We start from the raw sequence: 2,091 nt of genomic DNA, 5'->3' as shown, positions 1-2,091 counted from the left end.
GGGCGCGCGGCCGGCGGCCGGCGGGCACGAGCGGCTCCCGCGCGCCCCCGCGCGCGCTCTCCGCGCCTCCCTTCACCCGGGGGGCGCACGCGTCCGCCCGCGCGCGGCCAGGACAAAGAGCGCGGCGGGGACCCGGCGGGCTGGCCCCTGCCGGCCGTGGCCGCGGAGCCGGTGCCGGAGAGGGCGAGGGCGCGGGCGACGTCTCGCGGGGCCGCTGTGCCGCGGGGTGGCTTCCGGCCTGAGCCCGCCTCCGAGCGAGGCTGCCCACTGGGCTACCCGCCCTCCAGGCTGGTGTCGGGGCGTCCCCAGGACTGGCCGCCTCCTCTCTGCCTGCGCTGGGGCCGGCGGGGGACCCCGGGGCCCCCACGCCCGGGCAAGGGTCCTGGGCGCGTGGTCGGGAGTCCCCTGCAGCCCTGGAAGGCTGGAGACCAATGGGTGTCGTTGACGAGGCCAGGCACCCAGGCGGAGGAGGGCTGCCCCTCGCTCCTCCTGTGAGCTGAAGGGGCAAGATGGGGTTGGGGCATCGAGGAAGGTAAAAGAATTTCGAGACTAGGGGACCAGCCTCTGCTTATCTTTGGCCCTCAGCCTGCCAAAGGGGACAGTCCTTCGGATGCTTTGAAAACTTAAAAATCGAAAATAATTTTTTAAATGTCCCGCGCAAGATTTTTTAAAGTGAAGGAGGGGAGTTAGAGGGGTTCAAACCTGACTCTTTCCTGCGGGGCTATTCTGACATGCATAAGAGTCGCCAGTTCTAGAAAGAGAAGCCGTGAGTGATCCTGGGTCAGGATGTCCACCTGGGAAAGCTTCAGGTGGGGAAGTGAAGGTTACTGTTGTTCTGTCCTCTCTTGCAACCTCCACGTGGACTCTGCAGTTTTTGCCTCAGGCACAAAGTAGCCAGAAGTAGAAAAACTTCCTGGTTTCAGCTCAGACTTCCAACTACTGAGAACTTGCTCCCGTGATGGAGCCCCGAAGGAATTTGTGGATTCCTCTCCCATAAGTGTCCAGGGGCAGGAGTGCTGGGAGAATGTGGAGTTCACAGAGGGAGTGAGAATGGCAGAGTCATAACATGGACTAGAGTTAAAGGGGAAAAGAAGACAGAGAGCCAGCATCTTTACGTATTTCTCCTCCAAATAGAAAAGTTTTGGTAAAGGGGTGCTTACAACTCTGCAGAGTAAGTTAGTTTCTGTATTTTTCCAAAGACAGGGTCATTTGGTGAACTCTGCTGAGGGCTTTGCTGCTAGGTGCTGGGCACACGAAATTCACTCATTCTCTTACTGTGTGACGAAAGCCGGGTCTCTCAGTTCTGTGCTACAAGATCTCAGTCCACAAGGGGACTGATCATTAAAGTTCACCAGGTCGATAAGGAGGAAGGATACTCCAGTCTGAAGGAAGAGTGTGTCTCAAGAAATGGTGAAGTAAGAGCATGGTGTGTGTGTTGACAGGCATTTGGATTGGGTTGAATCAAAGGGTCCTTGTGGAAAGAGCTTGTTAGTGAAAATATAGACAGAACATCCCCCCCCCCCCCACTTTTATACTGTGATGCTACAGCGGAAGCCAGCCAATTTGGAGTTTGGACTTTGCTTTGTTTGGAATGGGGAGCTGTGAAAGGAAAGCTATAAATAAAAGTGCTTTCTTTGAGGAAATTTAATATCACAGAAATAGCCTGAAGGCCCAAAGGCCAATTGCTGATAGGATTTGGGTGGGACCAGGAGATTGGGAGCTAGACATTTAGGTGTGTTTTCGGAGCATCTTCTTTAGAAGCAACAATATTGCGCTGAAAAGCAAGGGAACTGGATTCTAAACTTCATTTTGCTAAGTTTGTATGACCTCGGGCAAGTTACTTGTTCCAACTTAATTTTTCTTATATGTAAAAGAAGATGATTCTAAGTCCCTCTCTTGCTCAAAAACTGCATGATTCTTTGATGAGTTTGAAGTCATGGAATTCCACTCAACATTGACTCAAGAGAATACTTGGGAACTACCACATGCTGCGAAATTGGAGTAAACCATACGTGCTGCTCTTACTGAACTCAACAGGCAGTGGGACAGCCAGAAATGTGGGCTACAGAATGAGAAATGCTGCATTAAAGG

The 2,091-nt window shown here is 53.4% G+C and overlaps 1 protein-coding gene across 1 annotated transcript in view; it reads right to left on the bottom strand.

Moving 5' to 3' along the window:
* UBE2E3 (ubiquitin conjugating enzyme E2 E3) overlaps nt 1-752 on the bottom strand; it is an 88,642-nt gene extending 87,890 nt beyond the window's left edge. Inside the window, exon 1 of the mRNA XM_046659896.1 lies at nt 703-752. Within this exon, the coding sequence (XP_046515852.1) occupies nt 703-737 (35 nt within the window). The 5' untranslated portion in view covers nt 738-752. The remainder of the gene's footprint in view (nt 1-702) is intronic.
* Nucleotides 753-2,091: the final 1,339 nt, after the last annotated feature.

This window comes from Equus quagga, chromosome 4 (assembly GCF_021613505.1).
Source record: "Equus quagga isolate Etosha38 chromosome 4, UCLA_HA_Equagga_1.0, whole genome shotgun sequence".
Lineage (NCBI taxonomy): Eukaryota > Metazoa > Chordata > Mammalia > Perissodactyla > Equidae > Equus > Equus quagga.
This window is presented reverse-complemented; position numbering and strand designations above follow the sequence as displayed.